Source organism: Lissotriton vulgaris, chromosome 6, assembly GCF_964263255.1.
Source record: "Lissotriton vulgaris chromosome 6, aLisVul1.2, whole genome shotgun sequence".
NCBI classification, from domain to species: domain Eukaryota; kingdom Metazoa; phylum Chordata; class Amphibia; order Caudata; family Salamandridae; genus Lissotriton; species Lissotriton vulgaris.
Window position 1 is genome coordinate 1,756,323,709 of NC_141694.1, and position 18,517 is coordinate 1,756,342,225.

The window sequence follows — 18,517 nt, forward strand, 5'->3', positions numbered from 1 at the left end:
GTCATTCACCCCGCTCACATTACAGGCGAGCAGCCTAGCCTTACATCCAGAGCTTGCCCCTGTCATATGTGTTGTGTCTGCAATTTCGACCCCCTTCTTCCTGCTAAGCTTTTCTGTCAAATCGGAATTATGTGATCAGAAGTATTTCTACCATCAAAACCCTCTGCCACCTGTGTTCTACTGATAGTCACCCACACGGCCCTCCCAACTAACCCCTATCCACATTGTATGAGTAACCTTAACAGAGCTTTAGAGTCTAAACTCAGGGTCGCTAAATTGGCATCTATCACATTGATGCCCAGACTCAAGTGATACTCCTTAGTGTTAGATATAACAGCAGTGTTAGAATACTGTCTTTTTGCATATCGATGAGAGATATAACTTGTCTTGACACTGTGGGTGATTATTCAAGGATTAGTAGCTGGTGAATTATGGGCGGGGGAGACCTTTTTTAACTCTCAAACTGGTTGAGTGCTTTCCTCTTTAAAAAAATATGTTAAAGCACAAGCGCAAGCATCAAACATCCCTCTGCTGACCCCAGAGAACTCACAAATTACTTGCCAATCTCCCTGCTCCCATTCCCAGTGAAGGTACTGGGAAAAATCATCAACAATCCACTCATGACTCACCTGGAGCAGAACCAGCTACTTGACGCCTCCCAATCCGGCTTCCATAGCAATCACAGCTACGAAACCGACCTGATCACAGCCACTGACAACAGCTAAACCCTCCTCGACCAAAGAAAAGGAGCAGCTTGGATCCTTCTTGACCACTCAGCAGCCTTTGACACCATATCCCACAACACACTGATCAAAAGATTCCACCACATCGGCACCCAAGGAGATGCGCTCAGATGGAACACCTCCTTCCTCACCGGAGGAACCCAGAGGCCCCACCTCCCGCCTTTCACCTGCAGTGTCCCCCTGGGCTCATCCTTCAGCCACACGCTCTTCAACGCATATATGAACCTGCTGGTCAACATTGTCCGTTCCCATGGTCGCAACATAATTTACTACGCAGACGACACCCAATTCATCCTTACACTCACTGATGTACCTACCACCACCAGAACCAACTTCCACAGATGTATGACCACCCTTGCTGACTGGATGAAGAAAAATTGCCTGCAGCTAAACACAGACGAGACGGAAGTACTGATGTTTGGAAACGGCAGCAACACATTAAATGACTCCTGGTGGCCATCAGACATAGGACCCGCACCCACTGCTTCCGACCACGCCAGAAACCATCATCAACAATCTCACCATGAAATCAAAGATCAACGCCACCTCCTCTGCCTGCTTCCACACTCTATGCATATACACAAAATTTTCAAGTGGTTACCCCTCCACGCAAGATGCACCGTGATACAGGCCCTCATCTCCAGTCGACTGGACTATGGCAACACCCTCTACGTAGGAATGGTTGCACACCTCCTACAGAGACTTCAAACCAAACCGAATGCCACAGCAAGACTCATCCTCTGCCTTTCCTGACAAACCCACATCACAAACCACCTCAGGCAACTCCACTGGTTCCCTGTACGGAAGAGAGGACAATTCAAGCTGGTGACTCACGCACACAAGGCTCTACAAAACCAAGGACCCATATACATTAACTATTGCCTGAACTTCCACCAACCATCGAGAAGAATACACTCTGCCTCCCTTTCACTTACCCATACTCCCTGCATCCACCCAACCAGAAGTGAAGGATCCTCCTCCCACATTGCAGCAAAGACCTGAAACAGCCTCCCACACTCATCCGGACCATCACAATTTTAAGGGGCGCGGTCTAGTTGTCGACCGGCCAACCTGACCCAACCCCCTATTTAATGGGAGCCGCGACGCGGACGCGATGCAGCAGCGCCAAAGGCAAGGCTGTCTGCGCCCGTCCGTGGCTAGCGGCAGCCATGCTGCTCGATTTTCAACCTTGACCCATATTGCCTGGTCTGGAGATCAGCTTTTAAGCATGGATAAAGCTGCCTATTCAGGTAAGGCCAAGATAGAACTGGGGATGGGCGAATCTGAGTATTGCTGCAGCACCTGCCTCTTTAAGCCGGTTGTTAGCAGAGGTAGGGCGAGTGGCAGTATGACCACGTCAAAGCCCCCTCTGGTGACCCCCTTGACCAATAGCGTTAATATCAAGGCCTGTTTGATCAACTGTAGATCTTCACCCAAACACGCAGAGGATATTTGGTTCACCCTGGAGTCAAACTCCTGGGATCTTATTTTTCTATCAGAAACCTAGCTGAGGGAGGGCACTGACCCTGACCTGATGCTGGCGATACCCGGCAGCTTTCAGATTACTTGTGCCAATCGTGGTGGCAACAAGATAGGAGGGGGTATGGCTGTTAGCCTGAGGGATGTTTGGGAGATCTCCAGTCGGAGAATGGAGCACCTTGAGGCTCTGACCTGTGTCAGAATCTCACCTTCCCCCTCCTCGCTGGCCGGGATGTTGGTATATAGACCTCCTGACGGCCCAACCTGCCACATGTTACAGCTCAGCGACATTGTCGCTTTACTCTCCCTGAAGTACACCAATCTAACTGTGCTGGCTACTTCAACATTCATGTGGTGATGAAAAATGTTCCCAGGCATTATTGCTGGAAGAAACTCCAGAGGGCTTAAATCTCACGCAATGGGTGACCGCCCCCACGCATACGCGGGCCACATGCTTGACCTTATTTTTTCCAACAAACCTAACCTTAAAGTGGAGGCACCAGTACGCCTGACCTGGACGGACCACTTTCTGGTATCATTCCATTTCTGGCTTGAATCCAATCGGTCTAACTTCTGATCGTTGCCTGACAGGAGGAGAAACTGGAGAAGGGTCACCCCAGAAGCTATGGAATCGGCACTCCAAGATGCTCTCCCCCAGCGAACGGGTGATCCCGACAGTGACGTATCCAGCTTCAATCGCTGGGTCACCTCTGCCTTAGATAGTGTCGCCCCACTTAAGTCGGTGATGTCTTCAAGAAAGGAAACCCTCAGCCACCTGGTTCTCCACAAAATTACAAACAAAGAAAAGTTTCTGCAAAAAATAAGAACGTTCCTGGAGAAAATCCTATGATCCAGTGGCTAAATGCCTCTACACAAAGGCATTGAAAAAATTCCATAGGCTTAAGCACAGTACTATGAGGGAATATTTCTCTAACCAAATCAAACAATCTGACAACTCGGTCAAAGAATTGTTTAAAATTGGCCAAAGCTTTATTACTTCCACTGCTCTGGACAGTACAGTAACGCCATCTTCTACCCTCTGTGCTGACCTGTCAGACTACTTTGAGGAAAAGATTAAAATGCCTTTCCTCTGTCAATGTCCTCACATGTGCCAAGTCTAACCCCAGAACCTTCGGGCACCTGGTTTGAATTCCGCCTGTTGCCACCCAAGGTGTCACTCAGGGAGTTGCACAAGTGTAAGTCTGGCTCTCCGGGAGATCCTTGTCCGGCTCAGTTCTTCAAACTACTGGCCCCTTGGCTAAGTCTACTTCAGAACCAGATCTGGAACTCCTGCATGACAACTGACATTTACCCATCTGCCTGGGAAAAAAACATCCTTGCTGCCTCTACTTAAGAAGCCAGATGTGGATCCAGCAGAACACAAGACTTTTAGGCCCATCTCCCTACTGCCAGCTCTAGCGAAAATGCTGGAGAAGGGAGTCCAGAAGCAACTGGTTGAATTCCTTGAATTGGACAACTGCTTTCCTTTCATGATTTGCAATAGGGGTTTTAGAACAGGGTACAAACTGGAGTCCGTACTTCTTGAAGTCTCTGAAACTGTGCGTGAATCTGTGGGTCAGGGCACCTCAGCTATGCTGGTGTTGCTGGACCTGTCCACAGCTTACGACACTGTGGCCCAGCCTATTCTATTGAAGAGACTGAGACAGGTGGGAGTGAGGGGTACTGCTGTCCTGGCTCCAGTCGTTCATGGAGAATCTCTAACAAGTATTCCGACGCCCTTATGTCTCCTCCCAGAAACCCCTTGTTTGCAGGATACCCCTGTGTTCAGCGTATGTATACGTGGCCCCTTAGCGACCCTGGTTGAGACATGGGGTGTGAGAGTAGTCGCCTACGCTGATGACACTCAGCTGGTGTGCTCTTTCAAAGAACACTTGGAGGTTGTCTTTCTCAACATCAAGCAATGCTGGAAAAACATCTTGGCCTGGATGATTTAGAATTGCTTAAAGCTTAATGCAGAGAAAACAGAGGTATTTTTCTTCAGTCAGGCGGCACCATCACCTTCTAATTTGTAGTGGCCCTTGGAGCTGAACCCACCACCTAACCTGGTGGATTTGGCCAGAAATCGGGGGTTTAAATTTGACAACGACCTCTCTTTCAAGACCTCTCTTTCAGACTCTATATGCTTCTGGAAGTTAGGAGCGTTGAGAAAATTCTTACACTTCCTGCGGATGACTGCAGGAAGACTACAGTCCATGTACTGGTTGACCTCCCAGCTGGATCATCAAAGTCTTTATCTAGGTCTGCCAGCTTATCTGGTACTCAGGCTGCAGATAATTCAAAGCGCCATGGCCAGACTAATTAGGAACGTGCCGCCTTGCCATCACATTTCCCCACATTAGCGGCACCTCCTTTGTCTTCCTCTTAATAGGAGGATAGAGTTCAAGGCACTCACTTTGGCCTACAGAGCCACCAGAGATCAGGGCCCTGGTTATGTGAGGCAGAGATTGCAAATTATACCAGCAAGACCAGGCCCTGAGATCAAACCACCTGCGACTGCTCAGGGTTCCTCACTTCCTTAAGGCCAGAATAGGTGGCAGAGCATTCACAGTGAAAACTGCGAAACTCTGGAAAGCTATGCCCCTTCACCTCCGCAAGATGGAGTCAGAATAGGCCTTTAGGAAGGCACTAAAAACTTGGCTCTTTAACCTGCCTTAGATTGACCCACTTGTTACCCTCACCGCAAATCTGCAATCTAGCGCAGGGGGCACCTCTGTTGACATAGCTGTGCGCTCTACAAACAAAATGTATTATTATTACTCTGGAATTCCGAATCGCCCTTGTTAGAAACGGGGGTCTCTAGTTGGCAGAGGTAGGTACCTTTGTCCAAATAGGGACCCTTACTTCTAGTCAGGGTAAGGGGATATACACTTCAGTTAACCCTTGCTCACCCCCTTGGTAGCTTGGCACGAGCAGACAGGCGTATCCCAAAGGCAATGTGTAAAATATTTGTACCAACACTCACAGTAACACAGTGATAACACCACAAATTGACACCACACCGGTTTAGGAAAAAAAAGCATCTTTATCTAAACTTTACAAGACCAAAATGACAACAATCAAACATACAAGTATTAAGAAAATGACTTTCAAAAGGTTTTGGCAACTGAGTCCATAGAAAACTATGGATGTGTGATTTCTTGCAAAGTACCTGTTGTTGCAACAAAATTCATCAAGCCAAACTGCCGCAGCAATGAGAAGTGTCATAAAGCAAAGAGATGCGTAGTTCCTGAGACCTTTGTGAATGCAATGCAACAGTTCCGCTGTACACAGGGGAGCAATGCGTCGGGTCTGGTCTGTAGGGGGAAACGATGCATCGATTCTGAGAGGACTCCGATCCGCGAGTGATGCGTGGGGGAAAACTTGCCACACAGGGGCGATGAGTGGAAATCTGAGATGCGTCGGCGAACAATGCAGCAGCAGTGAGGCGCTGCATTGACCTTTTCAGCTGCGATCCCTCGATGCGTCGATTCTTGCTGAGGTGACAAGTGCTGTGTTGGTTTCGGCAGTGGTGTGGCGATGCGGGGAGATTCTTCTCGCACCACGGCGTTGCATTGGAAAAACTGTCACAAAAAGAGCAATGCATCAATTTCCTTGTCGTTGCGCTGCTTTTTCAGCTCCCAAAAGCAGAAACAACCTCCAGAGGCCCAAAACTCTCAGGCACCTCTTGGAAGGTCAGAACTCCCAGCAAGGAAGTTCAGAGGAGCTAGGGGTGAAGTCTTTGTGTTTCTGAGACTTCCAAACAGGAGGCAAGCTCAACTCAAGCACTTGGAGACTTTCTTTAAGCAGGGGATACTGCACACAGCAAATTCCTTCTCCTTTCCTTAGCAGAAAACAGTAGCTGCAGGCCAACCCCAGACACACAGTAAGGGCAGTACTCCCCCCTCAGTTTCTCCAGCTCTTCTCCTTGGCAAACGTTCCTCTTGATTCTAGAAGTTGTCTAAAGTTCAGGGGTTTTAGGTCCAATACTTATACCCCAAAATGTCTTTGTCCTCTTTGCGCAAGGGTCTCTGAGCCCAGTCCAAACCAGTTCTGTCCTCTCTGGTGCAGCTGCCCGGCAGGAGGTGGAGACAGCATTGTGTAAGGCATACAGGCCCTATTCAGGTGCAAGGGGAATCTTCTCCCACCACTCTAAATGCAGACCGGGCCTACTCTGGTGCTAGAGAGAACTCCTCCCCTACTCTGAATGCAGCCCAGGTCTACTTACCCCAGGCCTGACTCATTCAGAAAAGGCAGGACACACATCAACCACCCCTGTGGCTGTCTGAGAGAATGCACTTCCCCAGCCCCTGTCACTCCAAAACCAGACAGTCAATACACAATTTAAATACCATCTTTAGTAAAAGATGTTATTAAATTCTAAGTTCAGAGAGACTAAACGTTATTTTTATCTTATCCTATGGGAAGATAAGCTTGTAAAATGTTACAGAGCATTCCCCATTCTGTCCTATGGGGCAAGATAGCCTTTCAATAGTGAAAAACTAAATTGGCAGTATTTCACTATCAGGACATGTTGCACACATCAGAACATGTCCTAAATTTCACATACTATGCAACCTGCCCAGGGGGGGTACTTTGGGCCTACCATAAGAGTGTCATATATGTAAGAAAAGGGATGGTTAGGACCTGGCAAGTGGGTGCACTTGCCAGATCGACATGGCAGTTAGCTAACTGCACACAGGCAATGCAGTGGCAGGCCCGAGACATCTTTTTAGGGCTACTCACGTGGGTGGCACAATCAGTGCTGCATGCCCTCTAGTAGTATTTGATTTACCAGCCCCGGCACACCCAGTGCACTTTACTAGGGACTGACCAGTACATCAAAATATGCCAATAAGGGAGAACCAATCATAATAACCATTTACACAGAGAGCATATGCACTTTTGCACTGATTAGCAGTGGTAGTAAAGTGCCCAGAGTCCTAAAACCAACAACAGGTCAGGAAAAAATAGGAGGAAGAAGCAAAATGTTTGAGGATAACCCTACAAAAAGGGCCAAGTCCAACAGCCCTCAATACCTGGCTGTTCGAATAAACCTGCAAGCACCTGGATAACCTATTGGGAGATTAGCCGTGCTTTATAAATCCTGCTTGATTGAAGCCTTGATCACTGTAGAATTAACAGTTAGCCTTTCATAAACAAGTAAAGCGAAGCGACCAGTTTTTTATAGCCTCTATCCAACTATTGAGGTCTTCAGGATGGTGAAACACTGACCTATCAATTGCCCCTTCTGTCCATTCAAGGGCTGAGGATTTATTTTTGTATACTTCCCAATGTGGCTCTTCGGTCACCACATGGGCCCATACAGTTCAGTAGTATTATGTTTTTTATCTTTGTTACTTGGTGGTAGCCCAGTCGGAGAGGAGCGTGGTATAGAGCGATTGCCTTTGTCATGACAATAGCATAGTAGACTAAGGAACAGGAAACGGGCTTTGCCAAGCTGCTTAGTGCCCATGAGTCAGCTTTGTAAACAGGACACAACACTGGATGTGTTATCCCGTCACCACAACCAGCAGTGACATTGCAGGCCACCTCAATCTATGTATGCAGGCATAGAGTTGATAAAATTGATACAATGTCTCTTGCGTGTTGTTGCTGGTTTAAAATTTGTATTGTGCTTATATACGTAATCAAAAGAGCACAAATGATAGACGGAATTCAGAATAAATCAAACATTCACCCAGAGTCAAAAGATCTTGTTTAAATCCATTGTTCTTTTGCTCACCATGCCACACCAGTTCAGATCCAGCCATATGCAAACCATTGGCCCTGCTCCTCATGGGAACATTCCAGCTCAAACTGCAAAGCCAGGTCCTCCCTGGACCGGAAACAAGCATCCTGGGACCGGTTTAGGGGTATCACCCCTTATCAGTCAGCTTGAATCCAGTGCACAGTGAGCCCGGGACCCATGTCTGGGCATACCCTTGGCCCTTTATATGGTTCCTCCCCAGGGTGGGCTTTCCTATGGTACATTGGCTGTGCGGTGCCCTTCTAATAAATGCCTTCCCTTGCTTCATCACCCAACTCGTCATTGCCCCCGACCATTATATATTCTTAGCAGATCTCAACTTCCACATGGAAGACCTTAGCAATGCCAGCACTGACAACCTAATAGAAAGCATGAACAACATCGGCCTCATCCAACTCATCATCAACCCAGCACACATCATAGGGCACACACTCGACTCCATCTTCATCTCCAGCGAAACAATCAAGTACCACCATGTCACAGAACTCACCTGGACCGACCACTCCATTGTCCACTTCATCACAGGGCACAACGCTACAGAAACCAAAGCCAAACCACCCAGCACACCTCAGCGCAACTTGAAAACTGTCTCAGATGAGAACTGGAACAACACCCTCCATGCCAACTGACCGGACACAGCTCCAGACCTTAAACAGGCCATCAAGAACTTCACAGACTGGATCACCAACTATGTCTCCCCCACTGAGCCGAACAAGATCAGAGAATGCGCAAAATGTGTCAACTTGTTTACCCCGGAACTTTAGACCTCTCAAGGAGACTGTTGTTGGCTAGAAAGAAGATGGATTACCAGTAAGGATCCAGTGCACTACACCACCTTCAGGACATCGATCAACCACTACCACCTTCTCTTTAAAGAAGCGAAGAAGAGTGTCATCAAATGCTGCATAGAGTTCAGCTCAAACCACAGTAATAAGCTCTTCACCATCGTTAGGGAATTCAGCAACCCTGCTTCCACTGAGAATACCATAACTCCCTTCTGGGATCTGGGTGACATGCTTGCTGATTACTTCCATTATAATATCGCCATCATCTACAGGGATTTTGAATCTCAGCTCTCTGCAAGTGACAGCCTCGACCTCCTCACATCCACTGTAACCAACTCCGACCGCTTCCTGGGACCTCCTCATCGCACAAGACACCACCTTCACAATGAAGTCGATACACTCTGGTGTACCCACTGATCCATGCTCCCACCTTATCTTTAACCTCAGGAGCAAGGCGATCAGCATACAGCTCATAAAACCACTGAACAGATCCATCGCCATGGTCTCCTTCCCGGAAGAGTGGTAACACGCAGAAGTGAAACCCCTCCTGAAAAAACATTCAGCAGACCTAGAGCAGACCTAGAGCAGCTGACAATTTCCTGACTGATACCCCTGCTCTCGTTTCCAAAGTCTTCGAGAGGTCGATCAAGAGGCAGCTGACCAGACACCTGGAGCACAACAACCTCCTGAACTCCTCCCAGTTTGGCTTCAGAGCCAATCAAAGCACAGAGACCGCCCTGATAGCAGCCATAGATGACATCAGAGCAATCCTGGACCCTGGTGACACTGCAGCCCTCATCTTCCTTGACTTCAGCTGCCTTCAACATGGTCTCCCACCAAATCCAGATTGACAAGCTCCACCACATCGGAATCCAAGGAAATGCCCTCAAATGGATCACCTCCTACCTCACTAGAAAAACTCAGCCTCCCGCCCAACTCCTGAACCCAAGGACATCATCTGCAGCACCTAACAAGGATTCTCTGTTAGACTAGCCCCCTTCTCCTACACTTACATGACACCCCTAGTCAACATTGTCAGTTTGCACAGGCTGAAGTTCATCTACACCGACTAGACCCACCTCACTACCTCCAGAGACAACTTTCATAGGTGCACGGCCAACATCACCGACTGGATGAAGCACAACTGCCTAAAACTAAACACGGACAAGACAGAAGTCCTCATCTTCAGTAACCATGCATCTCCTTGAAGCAACGCATGGTGGTCAGCAGAACCTGGCTTCTTCCCCTCCCCTACCGACCATGCCCGTGACTCCGGCATTGTCCTGGACAACAAGCTCTCTATGAAGAAGCAAATCAACATGGTCTCCGCCATCTGTTTCCTCACAATGCGCATGCGCCACAAGATCTTTTGATGGCTCCCCGCCAGACACCTGCATTCTGCCTCCCTCATCCTAGCTTAAACTCCCTGAGTCTAAGGCACCAGGAACGGAGGTCGTTCTTACTCCCACCTGGCTGCAAAGACCTGGAATGAACTCCCCCTGCACCTGAGATCTGCCTCATCACTGAATCTGGAAAGGTCAAGACCTGGCTGTTCAACTAATCAGCCACTCAGGACCACTCCTCCTCACCCAGCGCCTTGAGAACATCACTGATGATTTGCCGCGCTCAATACCCACTGATTGATTGAGTCTGTAGATTCATAGATTTTTCTCAGTGAGGACTTTCTGATGTGGTTTTAACTCTTCCTTGTCAATAAATGCCTTGCTAAATTCAGTGCGGCCTTCAGGATTGACTTTTGATGTAGAGTTAGCTCTCCATTTATGAATGCATGGTCACATTCAATACATTTATCGAGTTTCTCTCCTGTGCTAACATTCTGATATATTAAATTTTGTTTTGTAAATCGATCCCTTGTCACATTCTATTCATTAATAGGGTTTCTCTCTAGTGTGGATTTGTATATGCTGCATTAGCTTATTCTTCCTGTGGAAGACTTTATTAAACTTTGTACATACATTGGATTTCTTGCCATGTAGATTTTCGGATGTCGCTTAAGTTTTCCATTTATAATGAATGCATTGTGGTATTCAGTACATACATATGTTTTCTCCTCTGTGTTAACTTCCTGATCTTGTATTACATTTTGCTTTGTAATAAATCCCTGGATACATTCTATAAAGTCATGTGGTTTCTGCCCAGTGTGGATGCTGATATTGCTTTAACTCTCCCTTTATAATAAATACCTTGTCACATGGGGTGCAGTTGAATGGTCACCCTCCATTTGGAATAAAGGGCCAGTCACATTTTGTACAATTATATGGTTTCTTTCATGTGTGAACATTCTGATGTATTTTTAAACTTTGCTTTGTAATAACTGCTAAGTCACATTCAGTACAGCCATATCGTTTCTCACCAGTGTGGAATTTCTGATGTAGTATTTATCTTTGCCTAGTAATACATGTCTAGTTGCATTATGAACATTCATAGGGTTTCTCTCCTATGTGGACTATCAGATGTTGCATAAGATGCAACTTTCTAATAAATGCCTTCTCACATTCAGTGCAGTTGAATGGTCTCTCTCCGGTGGGGATTTTCTAATGTTGCTTCACCTCTTCATTGATAATAAATGCTTTGTCACATTCTGTACATTGATATGGTTTCTCCCCATTTTGGACCTTTTGATGTCGCTTGAGCTGTCGATTGGTTATAAATGCTTTGCCACATGCTGTTCATTTATATGGTTTCTCCCCAGTGTGGACATTCTGATGTTCCACTAGATAGAACTTTCTAACAAATGCTTTGTCACACTCTGTACATTGATATGGTTTTTCCCCAGTGTGGCTTTTAGATGTCGCTTTAGCTGTACAATTGTTTTAAATACTTTTTCACATTCTGTACATTGATATGCTTTCTCACCAGTGTGGACCCTCTGATGTTCCATTAGACGTGACTTTATAATGAATGCTTTGTCACGTTCTGTACATTGATATGGTATCTCCCCAGTGTGGATTTTCTGATGTTGCATTAGCGTTCCATTTCTTATAAATGCTTTGTCACACTCTGTACATTGATATGGTTTCTCCCCAGTGTGGATTTTCTGATGTCGCTTTAGATCTCCATTTCTTTTAAATGATTTGTCACACTCTGTACATTGATATGGTTTCTCCCCAGTGTGGCTTATATGATGTTGCTTTAGCTCTACATTTGTTTTAAATGTTTTTTCACATTCTGTACATTGATATCCTTTCTCCCCAGTGTGGACTTTCTGATGTTCCATTAGACGTGAATTTTCAATAAATGCTTTGTCACACTCTGTACATTGATATGGTTTTTCCCCAGTGTGAATTTTATGATGTCGCTTTAGCGCTCCATTTCTGTTAAATGATTTGTCACACTCTGTACATTGATATGGTTTCTCCCCAGTGTGGATTATATGATGTTGCGTTAGCTGTCCAATTGTTTTAAATGCTTTTTCACATTCCATACATTGATATGCTTTCTCCCCAGTGTGGACTTTATGATGTTCCATTAGACCGGACTTTAGAATAAATGCTTTGTCACATTCTGTACATTGATATGGTTTCTCCCCAGTGTGGATTTTCTGATGTAGCTTTAGCGCTCCATTTCTTTTAAATGATTTGCCACACTCTGTACATTGATATGGTTTCTCCTCAGTGTGGATTTTCTGATGTTGTTTTAGTTCTCCATTTGTTTTAAATGATTTTTCACATTCTGTACATTTATATGGTTTCTCCCCAGTGTGGATTTTCTGATGGAGCATTAGCTCTCTATTTATTATAAATGCTTTGTCACACTCTGTACATTTATATGGTTTCTCCACTACGTGGACACTCTGATGCTGCATTAGGTCTTTCATTGCAATGAAAACTTTTCCAGTCAGTCCATCGATATGGGTCTTCTCCATTATAATTTTCCGATGTTGCACTTGCTCTTTATCTCCCTAATAAAGGTGTTGTCACTTTCTAGATATTCATACGGTTTCTCTTCTGTGTGTTCTTTCTGATCCAGGTTAGCTCTTCTTTCATAGTGAGAACCTTATCAGACTTGCTTCAGTAGGTCAGTGTGTTATTTCATCAATGTATATCAGGTGATCCCTAAGAGCCAAGTACAGACCACATTGGGCAGTTTGGGTTTTCTGATGTAGAAAAAGACTTTGGCGATGCATTAGCCTTCAAGGGAAGACATTTTGAGGTGTACTGTTTTAACATCACTCCTACACAAGTGATGTTTAATGCTTTCACCTTTTTTGTTCATTACTTTATTTATTTCACCTGTTGGAAAAAATATATAAAAAAAACTCGATAAGCTTAAATGGTAGGTCCATCACGAAAATCTATTGGCATTTGAGGAGACATTTAATGGACCACATAGACAAGCACACGGAAGAAATTCTAGATTACACTTTCAAAGATGCAATAGAGTGGTTTTGACGTGCACCTGTATCTCTTTCAATCCCAGCACTCACTCCAGACTACCAAAGGGAGTTATCATTCCTTTGTATGTGGTCAGTCTACTACCCTCTGATGGGTAAGAGTGGGCCCCTTCCTCCCATCTTCCCAGAAAGACCCATCGGGATGCAGATAAGTGCTAAATCACACCCAATCCTTGCAGTGTCTGCGGCTCTCTAGAAGGAATACACAAAGGGGTCGGTCACCTAGCTCATACGTGTACTAGAGACAGGCTGTAAGTCACAAAGAACAGTACAAGCAGAGAAAAGTCCACTTTATAAAAGTAGCTTTTCAAAAATAGTCATGTTAAATCCGACTTTACCAGTAAAGAGGACTTCTCATTACCATTGCAGATTTAGAACAGAATTTAGAATCAGGAATTACAGCTTAATTATTCTGAGGAATTCCCAATTCTAGCCAATGAGAGTAGGCCTTACAGCAGTGAAAAAGTAATTAACTGTTTGTCACTACCAGGACATGTAAAACATAGTATAGCGTCCTGCCCTTTGGGGAGACTTATATTGTAATAAAAGGGGAGTTTTAGGCTTGGCAAGTAGCTTTAAATGTCAAGTAGATGTGGCAGTAAACTTCACACACAGGCACTGCAGTGGCAGGCCTGAGACATGATTTCAGGCGGCATATGTGGGTGGCACGGTCAGTGCTGCAGCCCACTAGTAGCAAATAATTAGCAGGCCCTGGGCACATGTAGTACACTTTATTAGGGACATAAGCAAATTAAATATGACAACTGAATATGAGCCCATGTTACCATGTTTAGGGGAGAGAGCACAAACACGTTAGCACTGATTAGCAGTGAGGTGCAGAATCCTAAAGCCAGCAAAAATGTGCACAGAAAATGGGAGGCAGGTAAAAAGTTGGGGAAAGAACACACTAAGGCTGTCAGGTTTAACAGAGCCTTTTCCAGTGAATGGACCACACAACAATGATGCATCACAATAACGGCGGGAAATATAATCAATTGCTATAAGGGAGTCCTTTATACTATCAGAGCCTATGATAGGACCCCGACAATATTCTGAGCATCTTTCACATAGTGTAACTCCAGAGATCAGAGGCTCTAACCAGAGCTACACAGGAAAAAGGAGGTTTACAACTACAATAAACACACATTGGCAAAGTTAAGAAGTCTCACCTTTTAGACATATAGGCTTTCCCAATGCTACACAACATCAAGAAAGAACAAGCATTTGCAATGCAATGGGTCTCACATTTTTTAGATTTGGAGCTAGAAGTGTAAATATAAATATGTTTGACTTATGCGTTTAGTAGTGGATGGATGGATGTGATGGCAATTGTGTGATTTACCTTTAATTTATAAGCAAGCGTATGGATTGTGTTTCTGATGTTTGGGGATAACTGGGATACAGTTTAAAGCAGTCCTGGATTTGTTTTAGCAAATGAATACTATGCAGTTATTAAGGACACAATGAGAATGCTTTATTACATAAAGGGAAATGCTGGGTATGGACATATTGAACCCAAGAGAATAAAAGTCACCTGATTATTTTATTTGTGGATATTTAATAACGTTAAGCAGTATGTTGGTGCTAATTTTACCTGGTTTTTAACACCCTGTTGGGTGGCTGCGATGAATCTGGTGAAATTATCCCTAGGGGTCCACAACAAGCAGAATAAAGAGAAAATTCCAGGTTGTAACTAGTAGGTTTGTGCACAGACTAATGAAACATAGCCGGTGTTGGACTTGGCCCTTTTTGCAGGGTCATCCCTGAACGGTTTGCCTTCCTCCTATATTTTATCTGACCTGTTGTTGGCTGTTTTATGACTCTGGGCACTTTACCACTGCTGACCAGTGCTAAAGTGCATATGCTCTCCCTATTGTAAATTGCTGTATTGATTAGTGATTTCATGATTGGCTAATTTGGTTTACTTGTCAGACCCTAGTACAGTGCACCAGGAGGGCCCAGGGCCTATAAGTCCAAATACAGCTGGTGGGCTTGCAGCACTGGTTGTGCCACCCACAGAAGCAGCCTTGCAAAGTGTGTCTAGGGTCTGCCACTGCAGAGCCTGCGTGCAGTCTGGTACTGTCAGGCTGACTGGGCAAGTGCACCCACTTGCCAGTCCCTAAACGTTCCCTTTTCTTCATATCAGACACCCCTATGGTAGGACCAAGGGCAGAGTGCATTCTAAGTATAATGTAGGACATGCCCTGGTGTGTGTGGCATGTCCTAATAGTGATTACAGCCATTTTAGTTTGTCACTATTGCAAGGCTACCTGTTCTCCATAGGCCAGAATGGGCAGTTATATTATTACATCTTATAATCCTAACTGACTCAGGGAACATGGTAGAAATTAGAGTTTAGTATGCCTGAAGTCAGAATGAGAAAGTAAATCTTTTAGTGAAGTTGGTTTTAACATTCTGTGTTTGAAAATTCCACTTTTAGAAAGTAGGTATTTTCTAGTCTAACTATCCAAGCCTGCCTCTGCTAGTTTGTGTATTCCCTGTCTGGAGTTTGAGTGACAGGGCTAGCGAATTCCAAGAGACAGAATGAGTCCGCCCAGTGGTGAATAGAGAGATCTGCATCTAGATGGGAGGGAGGAGTTGCACCTGGGACCTGAACAGGACTGTGCCTGTCCCCACAGTGCTGGCTCCACCTCCTGTGATGAATCTGATGTATTTGCCCTGCACTGTGAAAGGAGAGAAGGAGTCATGTAAACAGAGTGCTCCAGAACTGGTTTGGACTGGGCAAAGGCCCCTTTGCCTTCAGAGGACAAAGGATTTTGGGGTATAAATATTGGGACCCTGATCCCAAGAAATTAGATCACTTTTGGACTACAAGAAGAAACCTTTATTTAGGAGAGGAACCTAAAGAAACTGAGGAGAGACTATTCCCAAGCTGAAGTGCTGCTTGGGGCATTGGCCTGCAGTGGTTGCCTTACTGCCAAAGGAAGGAGAAAGGAACTTTGTGTACTTTGGTTTCAACTTGTGAAGGATCTCCAAGGGCTTGGAACAGAGCTTGCCTCCTGCTGAAGTCTCAGAGACAACAGACTTCACCGCCAGCTTCCCAGAGTTCTTTGGAAGTGCCTGCTGCTGTTTTGGGCCTTCTCAGTAACTGCGTGTCGCGAGGAGCTGGAAGCCCAACTCAACGAGAACGAAGCGTGTCGCCGTCGCTGCTGCTGCCGTTGCACTCCTGAACAAGGGTGTCACCGCTGGAGTTGTGGCACTGCACCGAGAGAAGCGTGTCGCAACAAAGAGGAAGTGTGTCGCCATTGCTGCTGCCTGCCATCGCACTTCTGAACAAGGGTGTCGCCGCTGGAGTTGTCGCACTGCATCCAGAGGAGTCTCGCAACGAGGAAGAAGCATGTCACCATCGCTGTTGCTGCCGTCGCACTATTGAACAAGGGTGTCGCCGCTAGAAATGTCACATATCACCACATTGGAGAAGGCGCCTTGCATCCCCGAGAAGCGCGCCACCGTGGGAGCTGCTGCCGTCGCATTTCTGAACAAGGATGTTGCGCTCTGTAGTTGTCGCATCATGCAGAAACTTCATGCATAGTGGAGAAGAGCGTCGCAGTTGGCGCTGTTGCCGTCGCACTTCTGAACAAGGGTGTCGCCGCTGCAGTCCACGCATCGAACCGAGAACTTCTCGCATCCCCGGAGAAGTGTGCTGCATCGAGAAGATCTTCACGTCTTTATTTCTTTGCACCTGAACTTTGCCGCATTTCCCTCACTGAGACATTCCTTGTCGTGGAAGCGCAAAGCAACCTAAGGTACATTGACGCAAAGTGTTGTATGTTAAGAACTGAACTGAACTAAGCTAAAACTACCATATTAAAGTAACAGTGTTGTGTATTTCTGTTGTTTATGTTCTTGTGGTATTCCTATATAAACTCCCAGACTGTGGAACTCTCTACCCTCTCATATCAAAACTGCTCCTACTCTCATTTGTTTTCGTAGGGCATTGAAGACTTGGCTCTTCAACCAATAGGTTTGTGCTTACCATTGTATCCTAAAGCATCATACTGCACCTAGACACCCTTGGGTAGTAGCTGCGCATTAAAAATTCCATAAATAAATAAATAAATAAATAAATAAAGTATACTTATTTTTTATGTAAAACCTTGTGTGGTGTCCATCTGTAGTGTTGTCGCTGGGTTACTGCATGTGGTCACAAATGCTTTACACACTGCCTCTGAGATAAGCCTGTCTGCTCGTGCCAAGGGGGTGAGCAGGGGTTATTTTAGGAGTGTACCCCCTTACCCTGACTAGAGGAAGGGATCCCTATTTGTCACAAGTACCTACCTGTGCCAACTAGAGACCCCCAAATCTAACAGCCGGAGGTTTTAATGATAGGATGAACATGGAGACAGTCTGGGGACGCACAGGATGCATAGGCATGGGGAGCAGAGACACGATGCAGGGCTACAGTGAGACAATGTGAGCTGAAGCAGACACAGGAATTATAGTTTATGAAGGTAGAGATACATAAACCAAAGGGGGTGCATTTGGGGGGTGGACACACACACACATTGGAGCACGGGGTATCAACAAGGCATAAGAAGAGGAGGACGAACACCCGTCAAGGCACAGAGACTGGGGGTGCAAGCAATGGATACACGGTGGGAGCGAAGATGACTGGTGAGAGCTAGCATATTGCAGGGAGGCAGGGATACAGTGAGCACATACAGCTGTGGAAAAACCAAAGTGATGTATGTGAACCCATTAGAAGGTAGCAAAGAAGTGTCCCGAATTTTTACTCTCATCGTCTTACATTTACACCAATGCCAGTTGTTCACCCTAGGTGATAGAGATGCAGAGAGTACATTGGTGTGCCTAGCAGAGGGGGCAACGGCTAGTGCCTGAGAGGAGGTAAAGGCAAGGCAAGCAGAGTGCTTTAGGTGAAGGAGACAAAGAAAGTGCTCCGGGCAGAAGGGGCAGTGAGGATTGCTTTAAAGGAAGGACATTGTAAAAGAAAAACCTAGCGCTGGTGAATCGCATTCTCAATGACATGGAGTCATCATGTAAACCTACCTAGTCAGTAAAGGCTTTGAGGGTGGAGCCATGTCAGGATTTCACAATATCCACCTGAATCTTATTTACATGCGTTAATGAAAATGGGAACCAGATTGGGTGTGTAGTTTGGCCCTCAACCTGAGTTGGGTGACCCTCATTTATAAACAATTAGTAAGCATTATCACTATGCGTCCACAAGAAGAGCAGGCATCTTTTTGATGATAATAATAATATCCAAAATTAAACTCACTCTTATCAAAAAAAGTGCTCTAGCGAGGAAGGCATGGGTTATTGATATGTATTGAATGATTAGATTATT

The 18,517-nt window shown here is 45.6% G+C and overlaps 1 protein-coding gene across 4 annotated transcripts in view; it reads right to left on the bottom strand.

Annotated features, from left to right (window-relative positions):
* Positions 1–5,254: 5,254 nt before the first annotated feature.
* The window catches only part of LOC147709422 (uncharacterized), a 56,383-nt gene continuing 43,120 nt past the window's right edge, over positions 5,255–18,517 (bottom strand). For all 4 annotated transcript variants that reach the window (XM_086927995.1, XM_086927992.1, XM_086927994.1 and 1 more), the window contains exon 2: positions 5,255–13,027. In XM_086927995.1, coding sequence (XP_086784121.1) covers positions 11,509–12,660 — 1,152 coding nt within the window. In that variant the 5' untranslated portion in view covers positions 12,661–13,027 and the 3' untranslated portion in view covers positions 5,255–11,508. The remainder of the gene's footprint in view (positions 13,028–18,517) is intronic.